The sequence below is a fragment of the Rhamphochromis sp. 'chilingali' genome (assembly GCF_963969265.1).
Source record: "Rhamphochromis sp. 'chilingali' genome assembly, chromosome: 1".
Classification (NCBI taxonomy): domain Eukaryota; kingdom Metazoa; phylum Chordata; class Actinopteri; order Cichliformes; family Cichlidae; genus Rhamphochromis; species Rhamphochromis sp. 'chilingali'.
Genome location: NC_137929.1, coordinates 3733908 through 3756124, shown reverse-complemented (window position 1 = coordinate 3756124; position 22217 = coordinate 3733908). Strand labels below are relative to the sequence as shown.

The 22217-nt window shown below is 43.5% G+C and overlaps 1 protein-coding gene across 1 annotated transcript in view; it reads right to left on the bottom strand.

The window, feature by feature from the left end:
- Positions 1-2524: 2524 nt before the first annotated feature.
- LOC308399225 (protein NLRC3-like) overlaps positions 2525-22217 on the bottom strand; it is a 63518-nt gene continuing 43825 nt past the window's right edge. The window contains exons 9-11 of the mRNA XM_080886351.1: positions 15908-16081; positions 4426-4472; positions 2525-4277 (exon numbers count right to left, since the gene is read on the bottom strand). Of these exons, the coding sequence (XP_080742477.1) occupies positions 3733-4277; positions 4426-4472; positions 15908-16081 (766 nt within the window). The 3' untranslated portion in view covers positions 2525-3732. The remainder of the gene's footprint in view (positions 4278-4425; positions 4473-15907; positions 16082-22217) is intronic.

Sequence of the window (22217 nt, the reverse complement as noted above, 5' to 3'; positions counted from 1 at the left end):
CTTCTCCTAATGACACCATTTCTGCTTCATATTAAATTCAATAAAGATGCTGACATGTATCTGTAGCAACAACATCATTGAATCTAGAACAACTGGAGCCAAACCAGTGGCTCTGCTGGGATCACTGGTGAGCCAACACTTCCTTGTTGATGCAGATTTCAGGGCTTCCTTTTGCTCCTCCGTTATAACTGTTCTCTCTTCTCAACACATGATGACACAAAGGAATCAGCAGTGACAAAGATGATGCTGAAGAGAAGCACACACTTCACACATATAACAGACCAGTGCAGTTACACACACCTCTGCTCGACATCAGGCCTCAAACAAAGACACAAAACACTAACTTGACTCTAAACAGAAGAAACGAGCAGCTGTTTCTGTTCTGTGCTTATTTATATTTGACACACATGCTTCTCTTTGTGCAAACACACATCGCACTATAAGGGTAACCTCGCACACAATGATTGGACAGCACAGTGATGATGCTGGGAGATCCTATACGCAGCAACACAGAAACACTGAGAACTTTAAACAATGATGGAAAGTGTTATAAATGACTTGTTGGCCTCTGATCTGTCACAAACAGCTGAAACGTGTCTCTCATGAGTCACATGAAGGTTTTTGACAGAAAGGACAAAAAGTAGCTGCAGTCAGTTTGTGTCATTTTTATATTTATTCATCTGGGAGAAAAATCTGAGGGACATTAAAATGTGTTTTCAACAGAGACAAGAACATGAATATAACAGAACAGGTAAATGAACATGTTTCAAGTAAACAGCTGGACTGATCAGGTCCAAACACAGAGTGATAAACTTGTCAAACAGCTGTCATATCTTTATATAGAAGCTCTTTATAAATGCTGCTCACTGCAGTCTGTTTACTAATAATGTCAAAGTGTTAGAAACACAGAAACATCAGAATGGTCTTTGTTCACAGAAACCTGTCTGGGATCCTTTGTTGTTCTTTTGATGCAGAGTTACATTATAAATATAAAGAGTTATTTCAGAGTCTCATCAGTTTTCCTGCATGTCTTTATTTAACACATCAGCAGGGCTGAAGCTCTCATGTTAAACACACACTGATCTATGGACACGTTCATGTGTTTCTAACAGAACCAGGCTGTTATCAGCCTGCACTAACATTATGTCACACACACTGAATGTAACAGTGACAGTTTACATCATCACACAATCAGCTGTGATTGTTTCACTGTCATCAAACGAGTCAACAGGAAGTAGAATCAATAGAAACCAATCATTTACTGACAGCATGTCTGATGGAAATAAGTGCAGATTATGTATGAAGTCTAACTGCACACAGTAACTGTGTTACAATAAGGACTTAACAGCGCCCTCTGCTGGAGTGTTTCAGTACTGCGTTAACTAGAATACACCACCTCCTCCTCACACCACCTGCTACAGCTCTACTCTTCTATGACTACAGTCATCCACAGCACTGATGTGAGGTCACATGGTTCATATGTAAGGAGCACAGCTGACCTCAGGTCAGTTTAATGACTGTGAGCAGCAGCTGTGTTATTGTCACTGTGACAGGGAGACACTCTCAGACACAGCGCTCATGTCAGCTTGTTCTCATGCAGGAGGATCAGGAGCTCCATGTTTGTCTTTCTGTTTGAATCATGATGTGTTTGTGCCATCAGAGTCTGTCATGAGTACTCAGGGTTTCACAGCAGCTCTTCTGGATGCTGACGAGGACTCCAACCTCATGTTTCACCTCTCTGAGCTTCTGATGTCTGTGAACACTCGTGTTTCTTCTCTGGGCTCATCTGGACAAAAACACCTTTCTGTGTTTGGCTGCAGCCTCATTCTGACTGACAGGAAGTGTGTTATCCATGAGCTGCACTTCTGTGAGGAAGTTTCCTGCTGTGTTTCCTGTCTGTGGACAAACACGAGTGTTCCAGCTGAGGACTTGGTTCCTTCCACCTGTCCATACAGGACATCACGCTGTCTGCAGCTCTGTAAATGCAGCTCCAGGTCCTTCCACGTGCTGCTCTGTATTTGTGCAGTTTGTAGTGTGTCCTGGGAAACGTAGCACACATGGTGTTCTTCTGCTGTTTCCTCCTTTCACTGAGTGTGAAACACTGACGCTGTGCTGTTGTTCACAGAGGGGAGCTGATTCTAGCTGCAGCTGGACTCTGTCATCTAACTGAATGTGTTGGTGCTGATCACGGGGCTCTGAGGGGGGAGCAGCAGGAGGACTCTGGATGCTGACGTCAGTGTATCTGTGGAAGCTCCCACAGCGTGTCTGTCATTCAATATTGTGCTGTATATTGTATCTATGCAAAGATGAACAGACTGTGTGTTCACTGGTCTCTGTGCTGCAGCTCTGATGTCATCATCACTCCCTCCTCCACCCTCAGCAGTCCCAGCATGCTGCTGTGGTGCACCCCACCCTCACTCTACACGTTGCTGTTACCGTGGTGACAGCTTGGATGTGTTTCAGTCCTGCCTGGTTATCACTGCAGGAATCTTTCACATTTATTACAGGTAATAACTCTGATTTTTCTGTGTATTATGAGCCAAATGTATCCTGATACACACAGAGATGGATGAGCAGAGGTTTTTTTTGCAGTTTATGTAGTTACTATGGACTTAATGCATACATATTATTAAAATTAGGGCTATAACAGTTGTATTGATGTATAGCAACTTGAAATGCTCCCACAAATGGCTCCACAGCATGTAAAAATATAACAAAAGCTCTGGCGGACTTGGTTCTGTGGTCAGTCTTAAAGGGTGAAGTTAAACTCTGTAATCTTCACTGTGTCACAGAGTTCAGTGAGTCCCGTTATTCACAGTATCAATCAGATCATCAGAGAACAGCTGATCAGCAATCAGTGGTGCCAACAGCGCCTCCTGTGGTGAGAGGATGCAATAATGCAATGTAGCATTTTTCCACTCAACACTTGCAGTCATGGAAACTGTCTGTTGGATCTGTGTGACGTTGCTTTCTTGGTTAGAGTTCCTCACAAATGTCCAGATGATTCTTCTAATGAGGCGTCGACCATGTTTGCAGCTCTTTGGAAGAAAACGTCGCCCTTTGCCATCCTTACTTTTCTTTGACTTCTTCAAATGCAGCTGAACTCCAGCTGGTATTTTCTTGGACTTTGCAGCTGTTTCTGGTCATCAGTTCATTCCTGCAAACCTCTGAAGCTGAACAACAATGATGCTGCATTGCTGGCTGATCCCAAAAGGTTGATTCTGTTCATCTGGACGTTTTCAGAAACGTTTGCTCACTGATCAGGTGACTTCTTCAGTCTCAGCTGACTGCAGCTTTACAAGCTTACAAACAGCACATTTGCACAATGACTGAAAGCAGCAGCACCTGATATATATGATACTAATATAATACATATACATATATAATCCATACTAATGATGAAGGAACTGAGCTCACAGTCCATTGTTCATTCAGTGAACTACTCAGTTTATTTTGGGCCTCAGAAATGCTCACTCTGTTTGTACATCACTGTCAGCAATAGACTCATTCTGCTGTGTGGACAGGAACACATGTGACATCACTTCCTGTTTGTTTGTGACTGAAGAGGAAGAAGTTTACAAGGAATCATTTAGAAGAGTTTCAAACATCAACTGATTGAATCCATGAATCTGAAAACGTGTTTGTGAGTGAAAGAGACAGACATGTACAGACTGAACTATCTGTTCAACAGTCAGAGTGTTTCTGTAACAGGAGACACTCTTTACACTCCACTCAGCACAGGGACACTGAGGAACCACGAGACCAGACTGTAAACCCAGGATAAAGAGTTTGAGTGAATGTGGTGTTGAAGGTGTGGAGGTGGATCAGAGTGTCAGAGGAGACTCTGTAGAAGGACAGAGTGCCAGCAGGACAGTCCACATACACTGCTGCTCTGTTAGAGACAGAGGAGGAGGAGGAGGAGGAGGAAGAGGAGATGGATGTTTTTATTCTATTGTGCCTGACATAACGAGGACCATCATCAGAGCAGCTCAGACTCCAGGACTGATCATTGTATCCAAACAAACAGTCATCACTGCCTCCTTTCCTTTTGATGCTTCTGTAACTCACTGATATCTCAACGCCTCCTCTCCACTCGACCTCCCAGTAACAGCGACCAGTCAGACCATTTCTACACAGCAGCTGTTCCCAGTAATCAAATCTGTCTGGATGATCAGGATATGACTGAACCTCCTTCACATATGTCACCTTCCTGTTGTTGTCAGACAGTTGGAGCTTTTTGTTCACTGTGTTTGTGTCGATTGTGAGTTGACAGGAATCTGATGGAGAGAACAAACACAATCCAGCCGCAGTTATTGATCCATCATCTGTTCATTGATTGACACTTTGATGATGACTCCTGACATGATGAAGATGGTTGAATGTGTGCTGCTTTGTTTTCATGAATCCCATTAAAAACACACTTACACTTCCTCAGACCTGGTCTCAACCATCGGACTCCAGCAGGCTCCACCCTGAAAGGAGGAGGGGGGTCAGAGCAGCACAGTCAGCATGCACACATGGACATTACATGGCTCTCACACACACACTGTTACACACTGAGCTCAAAGCTCGGCTCCACTGTTTTATTCAAAGAAATCTACATTTATTTATCAGCACATTTAAAAACAGCTTGAGCCAAAGTGCTGCACAGAGTAGAGAGAAAATAGGAAACATACACAGTAATGACTATAAAGACTGGTCAGGATTGAAAGCTACAGAGTACAAATGTGTTTCCAACCGGCTTTTAAAAATGTCCAGTGTTGGTGACGACCTGATGTGAAGGGCGACTGTTCCAGAGTTTGGCTGCAGCCATCGATAAAGCTCACCTCTGTTTTTACGTCTAGTTCTGGTCAGAAGCTGCTTATCTGCAGACCTGAGGGCTCCACTTGGATTCTTTTGTTAAAGAGAGATAAGATGGAGCCAATCCATTCACAGATTTAAAGACAACCAGATCTGGAAGTGGATTCTACCACGTACTGGTAACCAGTGGAAAAAGCTGGTGATGGGTCGTCTAGCACAGACCCACCGCTGGAACCAGACAATTGATGAGGGAGAGAACTGTGACAGCGCCGTTCCTTCACTTGACCTCAGTCGCTCTCGTCTGCTCCCTCGTAACACTGCTCTTTATTGAGCTTACATGAATATGCACAAGTTCATTATGACGTCTTACACAGGTATGAACAAAGAGTACCAGTCTGTGCATAGTGTGTGTGTGTGTGTCTGTGTGTGTGTGTGTGTCTGTGTGTGTGTGTGTCTGTGTGTGTGTGTGTGTGTCTGTGTGTGTGTGTCTGTGTGTGTGTGTCTGTGTGTGTGTGTTAGGGCTGGGCGATATGACACAAAATTCATATCTCGATATTTTTTAGCTGGATGGCGATATAAGATATATATCTCGATTCTTTTTTTTTAAAGCCATAAGTTAAGAACAAAAAGAGAGTTCTTAGTCACACTGTGTCCCAGATGTCACACGGGCACTTTTATTTACATACAGCGTAGATGTACATGAAGAAATTACTCAAAAATAAATTATCAGCATTTATTAAATAATCATGGTCCATAAATAAAAGAAAATAATGTTGTTTTTGTGCATAACAAAAAGCTCACAATTGTGCAGTCAAAATGTAAACTAATAGACGCTGAGCATAATAACAAAGAGACAGATTTCACAGCTGCACCACGTCTCTGAACATTTGTGGTCCTTATACACACACAGTACGTATCACTCCGCGAGGCTCCTCCCCGGTAGCCGTAATCCTCCGACATCAAGCCGTGCAGCTCCGTGGCTTAGCAAAGTCATATTAAAACATTTTTTGACAGATTGCTGAGTGCTGTTTACCACATAAAATCGGTTCGTGGTCAGTAAGCACAACCAGAATTCATACATAAGGCGCACTGTCGAGTTTTGAGAAAATGAAAGGATTTTAGGCCGTGCAGCCCCTCCGGGCTGCATGTCGTTAGCACGGTTAGCACGGTTAGCTCGTTAGCGCGGTTAGCTCGCTAACACGTTGACGCCGTCCAGCCCCACGCACGGGGCCATCCGCGGTAACTCGCTAACGGAGATTTTCCGCTTTCATCTTGTCATTGCCTTGTCATTGTCAGGTGAAGCTATGGGGGAGGCGGAGTCGTGTTCAGTGAAGGAGAGGCGAGGCAGAGTAACGTTGCGTGGAGACAAAAGTGGACGAAAGAGAGGCAAATCTGCGGCTCCACAAGTATAATTATAACGTAACATAGACTATATCGATATAAACGATATTGTCACATCTTATATCTCGTATGAAAATATATCGATATTTTTAAAAAACTCGATATATCGCCCAGCCCTAGTGTGTGTGTGTGTGTGTGTGTGTGTGTGTGTTCCAGATGTGACCCTGTGACCCCAAAGCTGGTGCTAAGAGTCCAGCGGTCCCCCTAACAAAGGGCTCTTATACTTAACCAGACACAGAGTAGGTGTCCTCCTACACCAGGGGTCTCAAACTCGCGGCCCGCGGGCCAATTGCGGCCCGCAGGACGATAGTTTTTGGCCCCACCTTAATATGAAAATGTAATGTTAGTTTGATAATGTATGACACTTTACAGTGTTGTGGGCGGAGCTGAATTAACCCACCAATCAGGGTGGGATATGGATCTCAGGGGACACCAGCCGGGCTTGATGCAAGCAGGGAAACATTTCTCAATGAGTCAAAGTTCCAGCAGCGTTGCCCTGGAGTGTTTCTTTCTTTCCTGTGCCTGGCTGGCTTCCTCCTTTCTATTGGGCAAACGCCGACATTCGCCCCAGCGCGCTGCGTTCACAACACTTCAAAAAAAGTTGTTTTTTTAAGTTGCTGCCCAGCGGGACATTATACGTATATAGATTTATACACACGTCAGTGGGATTTAAAGTTATTTTTCCACAGAGAGAGATCTCATATTAACTCTCACAGTGATGCGTAGGCGGCGGGATAAAAGAAAAGTCATGAACTCAATGCAGCCCAATTTAGTCTGCAGTCACATAGCGACACCTGTTCATCGGCAACAACAGTCCCCGGTAACCCGGACTAATTATAGGGTCGCACCGTAATTTGTGGCTCGATGTTTTTATTTGCATCACTGCGTTTGCATTGCAGCAAACATGAACATTACATATATTTCAATATAATGTAAAAGCAGTCAAAACAACTAACATCAGAAACAGCTGATGTTATTTGTTATATGTCACGGTGTCGTTTCCGCTTCTTTCTCCTGTAACAACAGCCCGGCGCCGTGAGCAGTCGCCTTTTTTGCGCTCGCTATCCCTGCACTTTCTACCATCTGCAAACGCCACGGTGTTCGTGTCGTCATGAAAGACATGAACATCGAGCGTAAAAACAAAGGAGACTGCTACCGGCTTTTTATCTGCCGATCGCCGTGCTACGGTTGCAAGAAAAAGAAGCAGAAATGACGTTCTCTACGCGTTGAGACGTTCCCCGTCCGTCGGCTAAACGCTTGATTGAAACTTCAATGCGACAGTGACACCAAGTAGAATTATAAATGTCACATAGCCCCAAACATGTCTTTTTCAAAGCCTGCGGTGAAGAGAAAGGTTGGTGATGAGCACCGACAATTTCAGGAAAAGTGGGAAATGCAATATTTCTTTGTTGAGCACAGGGGCACCCCGACCTGTCTTATTTGCACAGAGAAAGTTGCGCTGCACAAGGAATACAATTTGAAACGTCATTACACAACTAGACATGCTGAGCTGGATGCAAAATACCAGGGAGACGAGAGAGCGAACCGGGTTGCCAGTCTTAAAACAGATCTACTGAGGCAGCAAGATTTCTCCAAGAAAGCAACCAAAGAGAATAATGCAGCAGTCGGAGCCACGTGGTTAGTGAGATGATTGCTAAAGCAGGGAAGCCATTCACAGAAGGTGCATTTGTCTAAAAGTGCATGTTGCAGGCTGCAAATATAGTCTGTCCGGGAAAGAAAGGTCAGTTTAGCAACATCAGCCTTTCTGCCAACACCGCAGCAGATCGCATTTCTGACCTGTCAAGTGACATTTATGACCAACTGTGTGAGAAAGCCAAATATTTCAGTGTATACTCAGTCGCTCTTTTTTTTTTTTTTTTTTTTTTTTTAAGATGGCGCTGGTGAGGTCGGCTGCCGTCACGACTGCTCCGACCACTTTTTCTTTGTCTTTGTTTTTTAAGTTAGTTTTCAGCGTTTCTAAATCGGCAAAATCATCACCATTGGGTACATTAGGTATGACAGTGACACTCTTGTTTCTATTGGTATACAATGTACTCACAATTCGAAGTTTTTAACTCCGGATCCGAGCTGGCCGAGTGAGATCTCGAGGGAGAACAAAGGGAAGCGGCGGCGGCCTAGAGGGAAGCGAGCCGGCGTCAGGAACAGGCTGAGAGCTCGTGCACACCGCACACCTCTGCCTAGCATCCTGCTCGCCAACGTCCAGTCACTGGAGAACAAGCTTGACGACCTCAGGGCCAGGATAAAGTTCCAGAGAGACATTCGGGACCGCAATCTCCTCTGCTTCACCGAGACATGGCTGAACCCAGCGGTGCCGGACCACGCCATCCAGCCGGCCGAGTTCTTCTCGGTTCACCGCATGGACAGGACACGGGACTCGGGGAAGTCAAGGGGAGGCGGCGTGTGTTTAATGGTGAACAACAACTGGTGCAACAGTGCGAACGTTGTTCCTCTCACACGCTCCTGCACACCAAATCTGGAACTACTGTCCATCATGTGTCGTCCTTTTTATCTACCTCGGGAATTTACATCGGTCATTGTAAGTGCCGTTTATATTCCACCACAAGCGGACACGGTCACCGCCTTATGCGAGCTGCATGAGGCACTCACACAGCACCAGACACAACACCGGGACGCTGCGCTTATTGTGACGGGGGACTTTAATAGCGCCAACCTCAAACGCGCAGCGCCGAACTTTTATCAACACATCACCTGCCCCACCAGGGGTGAAAGGACACTGGACCACTGCTACACTACGGTCAAGGACGGCTACAAGGCACAATCCCGCCCTCCGTTTGGCAAATCTGATCACGCCGCCATCTTCCTCATGCCAAAATACAAACAAAGGCTGAAACAGGAAGTTCCGGTTCAGAGGAAGGTCGCGCGCTGGACGGATCAATCGGTGGCCGCGTTACAGGACGCACTCGATGACGCAGACTGGGGCATGTTCAGAAACAGCTCCGACGATGACGTCAACGTGTTTACGGAAGCGGTTGTGGGATTCATCGGGAAACTAGCGGATGATACCGTGGAGACAAAGACTATCACAACGTTTCCCAACCAGAAGCCGTGGGTGGATAAAACCATCCGCGACGCTCTGAGATCCCGCACTGCTGCCTACAACACGGGACTCATGACAGGGGACATGGACCCGTACAAAGCCGCGTCATATAACGTGCGGAGGGCGGTGAAAGAGGCGAAGCAGCGCTACGGGAGGAAACTAGAGTCACAACTCCAACAGAGTGACTCTAGGAGCCTGTGGCGGGGACTAAGGACAATAACGGACTATAAAACACCAACAACCGGTATGACGAACGCGGCCGTGACTTTGGCAGACGAGCTGAACACTTTCTATGCTCGCTTCTAGGCTGCAGCTAAGGTCTCCAACAATGCTAGTGTTAGCGGCGCTAACGGCTGCAGACAGGAAGATACTGCCAGCACCGGAAACGTGCTCGTCATCTCCGAGCATGAAGTAAGGAGAGCCTTCAAAAGAGTGAACACCAGGAAAGCAGCAGGACCAGACGGCATCCCAGGTCGTATCCTAAGAGACTGCGCATACCAGCTAGCTCCTGTGTTCACTGAGATATTCAACATCTCTTTATCTCAGTCGGTGATCCCCACATGCTTCAAAGAGTCCATCATTGTTCCTGTCCCGAAGAAACCCCACCCTGCTTCTCTCAATTACTATCGCCCTGTAGCCCTCACCTCAGTAGTGATGAAGTGCTTTGAACGCCTGGTCAGAGACTTCATCATTTCTTCACTACCAGACACACTGGACCCACTACAGTTCGCTTACCGTCCAAATCGTTCCACAGACGATGCCATCTCTCATCTCCTCCACACATCACTCACTCACTTGGACACTAGAATGGGGAATTATGTTAAAATGCTCTTCATAGACTACAGCTCTGCATTTAATACCATAATTCCCTCCACACTCACCACCAAGCTGGAGCATCTGGGACTCAGCTCATCTATGTGTCAGTGGATCTCCAACTTCCTAACTGGCAGACCACAGGCAGTAAGGATGGGCGGACATGTCTCAGCCTCCACCACTCTCAGCACTGGAGCCCCCCAGGGGTGTGTTCTGAGCCCCCTGCTGTACTCTTTGTACACATATGACTGTGTGGCCACTACCAGCTCCACCACCATCATCAAGTTTGCTGACGACACCGTCGTGGTGGGCCTGATCTCTGATAACAACGAGATGGCCTACGTGAAGGAGATTAGGAATCTGGAGAACTGGTGCCAGAGGAACAACCTCCTTCTAAACGTCAGTAAGACAAAGGAGCTGATAGTGGACTTCAGCACTAAGCAGGAGAGGAACTACCAGACCCCCGTCATCAACGAGTGCCCAGTGGAGAGAGTGGACAGCTTCAAATACCTCGGAGTTCACATCACGCAGGACCTGTCATGGTCCTGTCACATCAACACCGTGGTGAAAAAGGCCCGACAGCATCTCTACCACCTCAGACGCTTGAGAGACTTCCAACTGCCCTCCAAGGTGCTCAGGAACTTTTACTCGTGCACCATAGAGAGCATCCTGGCGGGAAACATCTTAACCTGGTTCGGGAACAGCACCATGCAGGACAGACGAGCTCTACAGAGGGTTGTGCGGTCAGCTGAGCGCACCATCCGCTCCGAGCTCCCTGACCTGCACTCAATCTACAGCAGGCGGTGCTGGACCAAGGCCAGGAAGATCGTGAAGGACCTCAGCCATCCCAACAACAGACTGTTCTCTCTGTTGAGGTCAGGAAAGCGATTCCGCTCCCTGAAGACCAACACAGAGAGACTGAGGAGGAGCTTCTTCCCGCAGGCGATACGGTCTCTCAATCACACCACCACACAGTACTGACCCACACATATGGTTCTTACACACACACTGGACTTTCTGGACATTGTTTTTGCACAACACTGGTCACTATATTCTTCATTTCCAGTTAATACTTGTACAGCTGCTGTTATTGTGTATATATTTATTTATATTTAGATTTCTTCATACATTCTTATATAGTTCTATATTGTGTATTGTGTATTTTGTTGTACAGTTATTTTATTTTCAACTTTAATTTATATATTTTATCTTATTCTTCCCAGTTAAATTTACCCTTCATTCTAATTTGTGTTGTACAGTTATTTCATTTTTAACCTTAATTTATATTTTATTCCTTCCTAGTTAAATTTACCCTTTTTAATTTTTCATATTTATTTCCTATCTTATTCATAGCCTTTTCCTTTTTTGTTTTCTTTAGGTCACGAGCAGTTGTCCAAGCATTTCACTACATATCGTACTGTGTATGACTGTGTACGTGACAAATAAAATTTGAATTTGAATTTGAATTTGAATTTGAGACCACAGACATCACCGACACTGCCCAGCTCCCAATGTATGTCCGTGGTGTTGATGACAGTTTTGAAGTGATGGAGGAGCTGCTCACAGTAATTCCAATGCATGGCCAGACCACCGCTCAGCAGATATTTACAAGCTGTGTGATGCCATTGAGAATGTTGGTTTGCCATGGAAGAGGTTTGTTGGAATAACAACAGATGGAGCGCCATCAATGACAGGGAGGAAACATGGACTGGTGGCACAAAACAAACTGGAAGAGGAAGGCGTGGAGGAGGCCATTGCTCTGCACTGCATCATCCATCAGCAGGTCCTTTGCAGCAAATGCCTGAAGTTTGACAATGTGATGTCTATTGTTGTGAAATGCATCAACCAAATCAGATCCAGGGGCTTAAAGCACCGAAGGTTCTGTGCTTTTTTAGAGGAAATTGAGTCAGAATATGGGGATGTGCTCGACTTCACTGAGGTACGTTGGCTCAGCAGGGGAAATGTATTAAAGAGACTTTTTGAGTTGAGAGCAGAAGTGAAGCCTTCATGGAGAAGGATGGAGTTAGTGTTCCTGTGCTAACTGATCCCAAATGGCTCATGGACTCAGCTTTTCTTGTTGATATGACACATGAGCTTAATGTACTGAACAAGACGTTACAAGGCCAGGGGCAACTTGTCAGTGCTGCCTATGACAACGTGAGAGCATTCTCCACAAAACTGGCGCTCTGGAAAGCTCAGCTCTCTCAGACAAACCTTTGCCATTTCCCAGCATGCAAGGCACTCGTGGATGCAGGCACACCATTCAGTGCTGACGAGTATGTTGATGTCATTTTGATGCTACAGGAGGAATTTGATCACAGATTTGCTGACTTCAAGACACACAGAGCCACCTTTCAAATGTTTGCGGACCCCTTCTCCTTTGATGTGCAAGATGCCCCTTCTGTGCTTCAAATGGAGCTCATTGAGCTGCAGTGCAACTCTGAACTCAAAGCAAAGTTCAGGGAGGTGAGTGGAAAAGCAGACAAGCTTGGACAATTTTTGAGAGACTTGAGCCCTAGTTTCCCTCGGCTTTCCCGAATGTTCAAGCGGACCATGTGCCTTTTTGGTAGCACATACTTGTGCCAAAAGCTCTTCTCCACTTTGAACTTCAATAAGTCCAAGTACAGGTCCAGACTTACGGATGATCAGCTTCAAGACATACTGAGGGTCGCAACTGCTTCCTCCCTCAGGCCAAATCTGGCTCGGCTATGCGAGAGGAAACGCTGCCAGGTCTCTAGCAGCAAGGAGTAGGCAAGAGAAGCCATGTTCAGAAGAACAGTTCATTTTCTACAGTGTTCCATTCATGTTCAGAAGAAGGTTATAGAACTGTTAATACAGACATTTCAATCTAAATACAGCAGATATAGAAGACTGAAAAAAACACACAAGTTCACTGACTAAAAATATCTTATTATTATTTTATTTATGTATTACAGATTGATTTATTTTCTTATTAATTCTTAATTTGTTTATTCATTTTTCATATTTTGTGTTAAAAAATAAAAATAAAGAGATTTGAGAAGATTGGAATTTTTTAACCATGTCTTTCTTGTAGAAAACCTAATGCGGCCCAGCCTCACCCAGACTCTGCCTGCAGCGGCCCCCAGCTAAATTGAGTTTGAGACCCCTGTCCTACACCATAAATCAGTAAGAGAGGGTACGACCTCTCTCATGGCCCCAAGTGGTGTGTGCATGCCAGAGCAATGTGGAAGGCACACAGAGTCTTTACAGACTACTAAGGATCAAACCTCTATCATCATCCAATCGATTATAAAACTAAGCATGTATGAGTAAATATTTTTAAGCATATCCCATATGGAAAAGACTAAAAACTTATATGATGAAAGTCATACTCACGAAAGTGGCCACTTTCTCATTACTTTCATATATTGTTTTAGTAAGTATCGAAAACATACAAGTTTCATTATATAATTTTTCAAGGGATCTTATATCTGTTTTCACTCTTGTATGCTTTTCATACAAGTTTCACACAAGACAGATACAAACTTTATAAGATTTATATATCTTTTCCATATGGGAAATGACAATCAACAATATAAAGCTTACAGCTGGTTTTAATAACAACATTTATTTGTTTCTCAAATGAGAAAGAGCTATCGAGAAACACTCCTAAATCTTGAGTTCTTAACTTTTCCAGTGGGCCAAATTCAACATTATCTGCTAATGCTAAATAGGCTGCCGTTATTAACTAATGCTAATTGGATGTGAATTAGCATTATGCACTAATGCTAACACTTACTTTTTAACAATGTGAGTAGCTAATGCTAACACTATTTCCCTTAACTTTATAACAATGTGAACGGCTAATGCTAACACTCTTTTCCCTAGCAATACAACATCTGAGCTGCTAATGCTGAGTAGGTCGCCATTAGCACCTACGTCTAATTAAAGGCAAATACGCATTAGAACCTAATGCTCATATCGTTTTCCTTTGCTTTATAACAATGTGAGCAGCTACTGCTAAATAGCATTAGCTAATAACAGCAGTCTAATTTAATGTAAGTTAGCCTCATTTGCATTATAACGATGTGAGGAGTTAATGCTAAGTATGCTGCCATTAGCAGCTAATTCTAATTAGGGGTGAATAATTATTACCAGCTAATGCTAATATCGTTTTCTCTTTCCTTTTAACAATGTGAGCAGCTAGTGCTGGGTAGGCTGGTGCTAGCAGCTAATACTAAAGCTAAAGCTAATTTGATGTGAATTAGCATTACATTAGCGAGGAGTTAATGCTAAGTAGACTTCCATTACAGGTAATGCTAATTTTAGGTATTTAGGAATTGGCAGCTAATGCTAATACCATATTTTCTTGCATTATAACAATGTGACCAGCTAATGCTAAGTAGGTTGCCGTTATTAGCTAATACTAATTTGAGGTGAATTAGCATTATCCGCTTATGCTAACAATGTTTTTTCTTACTTTTTAACAATATGAGTAGCTAATCTGAACATTTTTTTTAATTTAATTTTAACTTTTCCCCTGCGATGTGAAGAGGTAATGCTAAATAGCACGCCATTAGTGGCTAATTCTAATTTTAGATGAAAAAGCATTAAAAGCTAATGCTAATAGCAAACATTTCTTGATTTATATCAATATCAGTAGCTAATGCTAGGTATGTAGCCATCATTAGCTAATGCTAATTTAGGTGAATTAGCATCATCCGCTTATGCTAACAATGTGTTTTTTTACTTTTTAACAATACGCCATTAGTGGCCAATTCTAATGTTAGATGAGAAAGCATTAACAGCTAATGCTCATACTGTTTGCTTTGTAAGAATGACAGCAGCTAATGATACGAAGTCTACCGTTGTTAACTAATGTTAATTTGATGTGAATTAGCATTATCCGATAATGGTAACTCTTTTCCCCTGCATTACAACGACGTCAGGAGTTAATGCTAATTAGGCTGCCATTAGGGGCTAACTCTAATTAGGGGTGAACAATTATTAGCAGCTAATGCTAATACCGTTTTCTCTTTCCTTATAACAACTTGAGCAGCTAATGCTAATTTGATGTGAATTAGCATTATATTAGTGAGCAGTTATTGCTAAGTAGGCTACCATTAGCAGCTAAAGCTAATTTGAGGTGAATAAGCATTAGTAGCTAACGCTAATACCCTTTTCTCTTGTGTTATAATGATGTGAAACGTTAATATTGTTCTCAAACAACAGAATGAGAATGAAATATTGATTCTAACAGGGCCCATAAACAGTATTAGCTTAGCAGCATTAGCTTATCAGAGTTTTCATCATGGTCACATAAATCCTTAGCAGAGCAAAGTGGCCTACTTAGCAATAGCTGCTCAAGTTGTAGAAAGCAAGGGTAAACAGTAATAGCATTAGCTGCTAAATGTGCACTTGAGAACAAATTTATTGTTAATTCAGCTGTGAATGTAGAGTTTGTCATTATTTAAGCTTCCATTTCCAAATGTTAGCTGCTCCTGTCTGCCTCTTTGTCACAAACACAGACTGAAATGATTCACAGCCTTGTTTCATCCTTCTGTCACTGTGGACATACAGCATGGGAAACATACACATGGCTGACACTTTATTAGGTACACTGGTATCTATCTCAGGTACACCTGTGACCTAAATGTTCCTGCAACCAGACTCCTTGGAGACCCCTACATAAATATCCATGAACTATCCAGCTAGACTAGTGTGTCTGTCCCTGAAAATATTCCTGCATGTGTGATTGTTCATGTCTCATCTGCAGGAAACAAACAGGAAGTGAGTGAAGGACACAGGAAATGTTTCCAGCTCTTCCTCCTCTATCAGACATTCTCTCCATACCTGAGAGTGTCCAGTCTCCAGCCTGGATCCTTCAGTCCAGCCGACAGCAGCTTCATTCCTGAGGGACCTGGATGATTGTAGCTCAGGTCCAGCTGTCTCAGATGGGAGGGGTTGGAGCTCAGAGCTGAGGCCAGAGAAGTACAGCCTTCCTCTGTGATCAGACAGCCTGACAGACTGCAGACACACAAAACAACAATCAATCTGTCAACAATCGTTTTCTCTTTGTCACAATAACATCTATCCATCCATACATCCATTCAATGTAACTTTATTTATAAGTGACAATACCCAACAGACAACAACAGTCATCTGAAGCTGTTTAACAGTGTAAGGTAACCGCCTCCACTGTGAGCAGCACTTGGTGATGGTGGGAAGAAGAACTCCCTTTGACACAAAGATCCTCCCAGTGAAAACAGGCTCCAGGAGGAGCATCTACCATGACTGGTTGCAGGGTGAGGGGAAAGAGAAGAACATGAACATCAAGAATGCAGCGAGTGGTAAAATATTAATAATGGATTGGATTTATATAGCGCTTTTCAAGGCACCCAAAGCGCTTTACAATGCCACTATTCAGTCACTCTCACATTCATACACTGGTGGAGGCAGCTACGGTTGTAGCCACAGCTGCCCTCGGGCAGACTGACAGAAGCGAGGCTGCCATATCGCGCCATCGGCCCCTCTGGCCAACACCAGTAGGCAAGTAGGGTAAAGCCCAAGGACACAACGACCAGGACAGAGAGCCCAGGGATCGAACCGGTGACCTTCCGGTTACAGATGCGATTCCCAACCCCCTGAGCCACGGTCGCCCTAAATAAAGATTTGACCTCAGTGTGCTCAGTGTTCCTGTCTATTCCTAACATATTCCTAACACGATAGCTGCACTTTAGAGCTCTAAAACTGGAACTGACACATAAAAATACTGAGAACACAGACTAGCAGCCACTGCATGGCCTCAAGTACGTATGTGGTGCGTTCAAAGAGCATCAGCATAGACATGGTGGGTTCAACAATATAGGACATAACAATTTCTATGGCGAAAATACTATCAATGAATGAGCCATAACATTTTAGCCATGTAAACATGTTATCAGTGGGCTTTCCAACAACTTGCATTGATCATTAAAGGATAAAATACGTGAGTCGAGGTCACTACGAGCCATGCGAGGGTCAAACATGGCAGAGAACCTTCCAGCAGCATCTTGGTTTATAATCCGCCTTTGGATCATCAGTTTAGGAGATGAAGGATCCAAGTAAAATAACAAGTTAAAAAATATGCAGCTATGGTCACTCACATGGACATCCTCCACACATACATCATGTATATTTAAACCCAGGGAGAAAACAAGATCCAGTGTGTGACCCTTTGTATGTGTGGGGCCAGAAACATGCTGCCTAAAGTTAAAAGACTCAGTGACAGTGATGAGCTCAGCAGCAGTGTTACAGGATGCTTCATCAATATGACGGCTCAAATCTCCCAACCTTCTCCAATGAAATGATGGATGTCAGAAGGTCATTAAATTCAGTTAGAAAGACCCCATCAGGTAGAATAAAATACAATAACTGGTTTTTAGAGAACTGACCATCATCTGTGACTCAAATGCAGAAAAGGAGTCCGAGGTCATCAGACTGCACGTGAATCTGTCCTGGTAAACAACAGCGAGTCCTCCACCACGTCCTAAAAGACGCGGAGTTCAGATGACGGAGCAGCCAGCCGGGCAGATTTCATTCAAGTGGACATAATCAATGTTCCCTCTAAGCTGCGCACGGGTGCAATCCGCTGACACGCTCTCTGCACACAGAGTATCTGCATTGCGCACAAAAAGATATCTAACAGGCTGTGAGGCTCCTGAACTCTCTGCCCCCCTCTCACGGACAATAACCATATCCAACTTCTTAATAGCAATGAACTGGTCTGCATTGGTGCATCATATCTTTATTCTCTTCCCCCTCCTGCCCCCCCCTCTTTCTTAAATAGATAACTATCATATCTGATATCATATCTCACAGTACAATAATATTGAATGGGTTGCATTGTTGTACTTTGTCATGTTTCTCAGGTCTTTGTCTGATTTTCTACGAACATTACTTGTCATGTTCTCATGTTGTTGCTAAGGATTGTCTTATTGCATTGGAGTCACACTGGGTTAAATATGTACACTTGGGTTTTAAGGGGTATTTATTATTTTCTTCTTTTTTTTTTGGGTTGTATGGAAGCCCCAAACGCAATTTCATTGTTCTTGACAATGACAATAAATAAATAAATACTAAATACTAACCTGAATTGAAATTAAAATAAATACGTTAACAATTCTGCTTTGCAGTGTTAGTCAGTGACTGGCTGCTCCAGTATTTAGAACGATGCCGCCTTATCCCATAGTCCAGCCAATGATTCACATTCGTATATACGCAGCTAATCAACGTCGCTGACGGGCTATGACAGCGTCCTCATGTGCCGACACCGGTGTTTTGGTTGATGTAGAGTGAAGCCACGTTAATGACAACGTGATCCAGTGATCCAAGGGACCGCTCAGGGAGTTTGTGTGTTCGCTCAGACACATGAAACATTAGAGGGAACATTGGACATAATTCTTATTTTGCTGCCACGTCTCAGTCAGACACATGAAATCTAGAGACTCTTTAATAAAGAGATCGCTTAGAATAAATGATTTGTTTGTTATGGAGCGAACGTTAAGCGGGGCCAACCGAGTTGATGACGGTCGATCTGCAAAATCAACAGCTGACTGCAGCGGCACTTGAAATAAAGACAATGCAGACCTGTGGACCTGCTGGGCAGGGCAGCGACTCCAGAGCTGGGGGAAGCAATGATCGATGAGCAGACATAGCTGTTATCAATAAAAACAGTGAACGTTTGACGGACACACCGTGAGAAAAACTGCTTCTGAGCCACAGAGCCCAGGTCCCAGTCACCGGCGTAACATATTAACTAAATGTCAGGAGAGGAAGTGGACGCAGGCACCAGGATTCTCCCCACAGCCAAGAAGCTAGCCTCTGGTAGCTTCTCAGTTTCACCTGGACGTCGGCCCTCGTTCCCCTTTTCCATCTCTTGAGGGTGAAAGTCCTGCGGGTTGTGAAGAGTAGCACACCAGGGGAGGAAGAGTTTTTCTGTTCAGCTGTTACAGTAGCTCTCCACTGAATCTTTGATGTTAAACCCTTTAAGACCTACCATAGAACCAAGTCTGCCAGAGCTTATCTTTAGATTTTTACATGCTGTAGTGCAGACCTTCCCAAACTGTGGTGCCCGCCCCCTAGGGGGGGCGCAGAGCCATGGCAGGGGGGGCGCGGTATGAAAAGGGAGGGGAACAAAACGCTTGAACACTGCTAGCACGGCGCCCACAGAAACGCAAAGCAGGAGATGAAGCATCGCTGAATATGTTTCCAAACCAACTTCATTCTAAGCCAAAGACTAGAAAATATGGTGAAGCAAATCTGCCCTTTGGCTTCACCTGCACAGGTGCTGAGGTAGGTCCCTGCGTCGGGAGCAGCGCTGGGCTCTTCCAATCATGGACAAACAGGATCCCACATTCTTAATTTTTAGTTCACAAACACTTGTTGTAGTGACTAACTACTCCTGACATGTTGGAGATGTTTGCTCTTTATAGAGTAAAGTTACAGCGGGATACAAATAACATCAGGCTGATCCTGCCACGATTTGTTCCCTCGATTCAAATCACAGACAAACAGGATCCCACAGCTGTTTATGTTTTTGAACCCATTTTGCACAGAGAGGCATTTTTTGAAAATGTATTGACAGCAATGTTGATTAGTATTACAGAAGAAGAAAAAACAACTACCCGTGACGCCTTTGTAAATGGAGGGACAGTAACTGCGTGTGAAACCTGCAGATACTCAGAGTAACAGTATTTTGTCTCTGTCTGCCATTCTGCAATTCATCTCACATAAACAATAACGTGACGTGAAAAAAGTCGCAACCTTTGACGTTGCCAGATGAACTCTGTATTCCTCGTCCGCAAAAAAGGAGTTTTAAAAAAATCTCAGTTTTTGGTGATTTGAAACACTGTTTGGATGAAACAGCTGCGTTTTCAAAAATACCAGTGTAGGTGCGGACGTAGCGTAAAAGATTTAGTAGTTTATTTTCTTACTACCTGTAATTTATTGCAGATTACTTGTATTTGCTTAATTGTTTACTAAATGTTAGAGGTGTGAAATAAACCGCAATGGAGCAAAATATGGGCGTGTGTGGTTGGAGGATGTGTTAGTGCGTGTGCGTGCTGTTCACGCGCCGGGGGGGAGGCGAACGTTTTTCGTGTAAAACAAAGGGGGGCCCAGCAAAAAAAGTTTGGGAACCACTGCTGTAGTGCCATTTTGGGGAGCAGTTCAAGTTGCTATACATCAATACAACCGTTATAGCCCAAATTTTAATAATATGTATGCATTCAGTCCATAGTAACTACATATACATATATACATATACAGCAAAAAGTGCAATAAACTAGAACAAATTGAAAATTGTTTTGTTTTGTATTTTTACATATAGTTGTAGTTAGAGAAATTTAAGAGGTTTATCCCTCAAAACGGAAGAACTAAAAAAGTTGCACAAAATAGTTTCCAACCACAGGAAATGTAATTTGAGTGTATCCATAGTTGTATTTTTGAGATACACCAAATTGTATATACTGCATGAAAAACTAAAATAAATACTACCATGTGAATTTGCAAGAAAAACCTCAGTGCATCAAAATAAACTATTTCCAACTGTGTAATTTGAATTCTAAGCCTCCCAGAAACTATACTGAAAGGGTAAACTCAAACATGACTTTTAAAAACACCAGTGTAGGCTTCAAGGTAAAAAAAACAAACAAACAAATAACTAGAATTTTCGCAAAAACGACGTCACTTCAGGTTTCGGGCAGGTAATGGCGGACATACGATAGTTTGGGCTGACATCTATTCCAACGTAGGAAGTGCTATGAACATCTGATCGGATTGGCAAAGCGTGTTTCTGGAATATTACTTTTTTGTTGCTGCAAGTGCTTTTCATGCAACTTTTGCAAAGCTATGTGTGGAAGGAAACGGTGACCTAGGATAAGCTGGATACATAAGATGTAAGTACAACTCCGGTTTCACATGCAAAAATAAAAATTATTGCACTAGCTTGTGTGGTTGCCGATCTACAGGCATTTAAAAATAGTTACGCAAAACTGAGCGTTCCCACTCTGACCGGCCTTAAAGGGTTAATAGTATCTCCCAATCATAATTTAAAGCAGCAGAAATTAAGTCAGAACTCAAAAGAGCAAAAATGACATTACAAAAAATGATTGACGACAGTGAAAAACTACATTGTTGCCTCCAGCAAGCTGCAGCGGCGGCAAAGCCAAACACAGGCGCCATCTTGTTTGACAGAAGAACGTAGCACACAGCAGCTACAAGCATAGAGTGCACCACTATTGTTCAAATGGAAGAAATAGAAAACACTCAATAAATCCTTCCACAGCTGAAACTAATGTAGACAATGTCAGGGGAGGAAGTCAAACTGAACTTATGACACCAAGCACGATAACTACCAAAATAATGCAGGAAAAGTAAACTAAGAAACCCTAAAGCAACTAAACAGAGCAGCTAGCAATAAACAAGAAGTGTAAACTATAAAAACATAGAAGCTAAATGCTAACATGGCTAACACTATCATCACTGTATGTAGCCCGACTCTTCTCACAGCAACATACAACTGTCATGGCTAGACATCTCACTGATTGGCTCATGTTAGCTTGTGAAAATATAACGTCCCAGCAGTACTAGCTGTTTTATATACTGTTTAAAATAAGCGAAATGTGCTTATAATGTGTAAATAAAGGCTGAAGCAGCTAGCACTGTTAGCATCAGCACCAAGCCCTGTTACATTTGTACACTGTTAGAGCAATGGCTCCAATCTACAGCCTTTAAAATAATGATTAAAATGCTGTGATTGCAGCCATTCCCCAACTCTCTGTGAATGGTTCTCATGGCTATTGATCAGTGGGCTTTGATCAGTGGGCTTTGATCAGTGGGCTTTGATCAATGGTCATGAGAATTTGCATAATTATGATTAAGGAACTGACCTCCCAGCCCATTGTTCCTTCAGTGGGCTGGTTTCAGTCATTATGCAAATGTACTGTTTATAAGATTGAAACCTGCAGTCAGCCGAGATTGAAGAAGTCACCTGGATGATGATGAAACATTTCTCCCACAAAACGCTACGTCCAGATGAACAGAATCAACTTTTGGAGATTTACTTACCTGGATGATTATTGGTTATTGGTAACTTTATTGTCCCTAATGGGAAATTGATTTG